A 2385-nucleotide genomic window follows, 5' to 3' on the forward strand; every position below is an offset into this window, starting at 1 on the left:
AGGTAAGAATGTGCTTTTGGGGGGTTTTAAATTTAGGCCAGGTATTGGGTATTGGCGGGAAATCATAGTTTTGGGTTGGATTGGTGTTAGGTATGGGTAAGAAATGTGTAGAAACTGAGAAAGAATAGTTCACGTGGAAAATGACCACCGCTAAACTAACTTTGGCCATGAATGTAACATTGGCAATGCTTCTTAGTAAGGTAGTGAACTCGTAGTTTTTACCTCGACTTGAAAAGTTAGTTCAAAATCGTAAGTCGTTGAATCGTAAGACGGAATGTAAACGTGACTTGTAAAATATAAAATTAAAAATTATAAAAAATTTGATAACACAAATTTACAAGTCAAATGTCCCAATTCATAACAAAGCTCAATCACAAACCAAAACACAAATTCATAACTCACAGATTTATACGACATAAGATAAAGTTAAGTAATAAATAAATCAACTAAACTATTGCAATGAATAACTAATTACCTTGTGCATTACACTATTATATAAAATTTTCAATCATCCTTTACAGAGTATCCCTTCACTTTGTAGCATAAGTATTTAGTTTTTGATTTTTTTAGAAGCAATAATATTTAATAGTAGCTGGTTTATCAGTATTTACAAAAATGATCATATGAGAACAAATTCCCAAAAGGAAAAGATTTTGGATAAAAAATAAAAATTGAACACTGTACATCTCTGAGTACACAGCAAAATCATGTGATGGTGATAGTGTTTATGGCAAGTTTTCCTTGCTAAGGTAATGAATGATGAATCTTCATCATATTTTGCTTCATATGGTTGAGTTCATTGCAATTCTTAATTAGATTAATTCATCATTAACTTTGAAGCTTAGTTGATGAATGCTTTGTTGCACAGTTCTAAAAGCAAGATAACAAACTCTATGTCTTCAAGTGCTACACTGCTTTCTCTTCTTTGAATAATTTTAATAAACTCATCAGCATTCAAGTTTCCATCCCGGTTAGCATCAAAAACATGAAAAATTATGTCAGCAACTGCATCTATAATAGTGATGCCATATACCTGTGATGCTGCTCTCTGAAAATTAGATTTTGTCAACTCTCCACTAATTTTCCCATAGCTGAATATGGCTAGGGAGAAGAATTCCAACTGCTTGCCCAATTTTGCAAAGGCTTCAAACTCTTGAAATGCGATTTTTATGTTTCTGAGATGCGAATTATCGTTCATTTCCTTCACTCTATCCAACAGTTTGTTTATATGATTGATATCAATAGCTACAACCAAGGAAAATGCGAAATCTTTAGCTGAAATTGTTCCTTTTCTGTTGTAGTCATAGTGAGCAAACTATGTCCAATGCCATAATAATAAAGTAACAATTCAAGTTTTTAGCTAAATAAAATTCAATAAAAAAAAAATTCAAAATGCAAAGAAGTGAAGAACAGCTTTGTTATGACTTGTGAACACAAACCACTAAAATGAACAATCACTGAACAAGAAGGCGAACCAGATTTAAGGCTTACCTAAAATCACTAAACAGAAGAGGCGAAGAGCGCAGTAGGTAGCAACAACAAACCATGAACACCGGCCGTCAATGACACAGAGCATCAGCAACACTAAGTCAGCAACCTTCCAATGCAGTCACAGTTGCAGCTAGAAAGAGCCAGAAAGGCAGAGATACACTCACAGGGGTACCGCGACAAGCCTTACGGGACACGGTAACGCAATTTTTTTTCTCTGATTTGGTGATTTCATAATTCAAAGGGAGTTCAGAGTTTAGAGGGAGGGAAAGTGAAATTGAATAAGGTGAAATTGAAAAGACAGTCATAGATAGAGGAAAAATTGCTAGGGTAAACGGTTCAAGAAGAATTTGTAGGGACATTTACCTTCTTCACTTCAGATTGGGCTCTAGGGTTTGAATTGGTTGCAATTTGGGTCAAGAAAACCGCTTCTGGAGCCTTGTTGAAACTGAAACGCAACCTCACCGGAAACTCGCGATTCCAGGTTTGAGCGTGTTTCCTCGGTGATTCAGCACGGAGCTGCTTCCTGGAAGACGAGAAGCATAAACGAGACGATAAGGAGAAACAAAATCGTAGAATCGTGCGATTCTACGAGTAGAGTCACGATTTTAACTACCTTGCTCCTTAGTACTTAAGTATTACATAAACCAAAATGTTATAATCTCATTCAAATACAAATTCAAAAGTCAAAAAACAAAACAACCAATCAAACATAACATAGCAACATCAAAATGATCCAAGTTTGTCATCAATAATCAAAATCCTCCATAACTTGCTGCAGATTTGCGTCATTGATATCATCACCTTCATTTCCACTACTTGGACCAGAAAAAGCAAGTGGTGCATTGGTAATGCGGTTTTCCATTTATATTTTGTAAAGCAATGTATCTCCAAGCA

General features: G+C 35.1%; 1 protein-coding gene across 2 annotated transcripts; it reads right to left on the minus strand.

Moving 5' to 3' along the window:
* LOC110264861 (calcium uptake protein, mitochondrial-like) lies at positions 465–2121 on the minus strand. 2 transcript variants are annotated; one of them, XM_021107329.1, is made up of 3 exons: positions 1855–2121; positions 1492–1597; positions 465–1245 (listed from the first exon to the last, which is right to left on the minus strand). In XM_021107329.1, exons 2-3 carry the CDS (start codon positions 1574–1576, stop codon positions 842–844), a joined length of 489 nt encoding a protein of 162 aa, XP_020962988.1. In that variant the 5' UTR covers positions 1577–1597; positions 1855–2121; the 3' UTR covers positions 465–841. The 2 variants fall into 2 exon arrangements, with proteins under 2 accessions (XP_020962988.1, XP_020962987.1); XM_021107328.1 differs by having other exon boundaries at positions 1492–1705.

The sequence above is a fragment of the Arachis ipaensis genome, chromosome B07, assembly GCF_000816755.2.
Source record: "Arachis ipaensis cultivar K30076 chromosome B07, Araip1.1, whole genome shotgun sequence".
Taxonomy (NCBI): domain Eukaryota; kingdom Viridiplantae; phylum Streptophyta; class Magnoliopsida; order Fabales; family Fabaceae; genus Arachis; species Arachis ipaensis.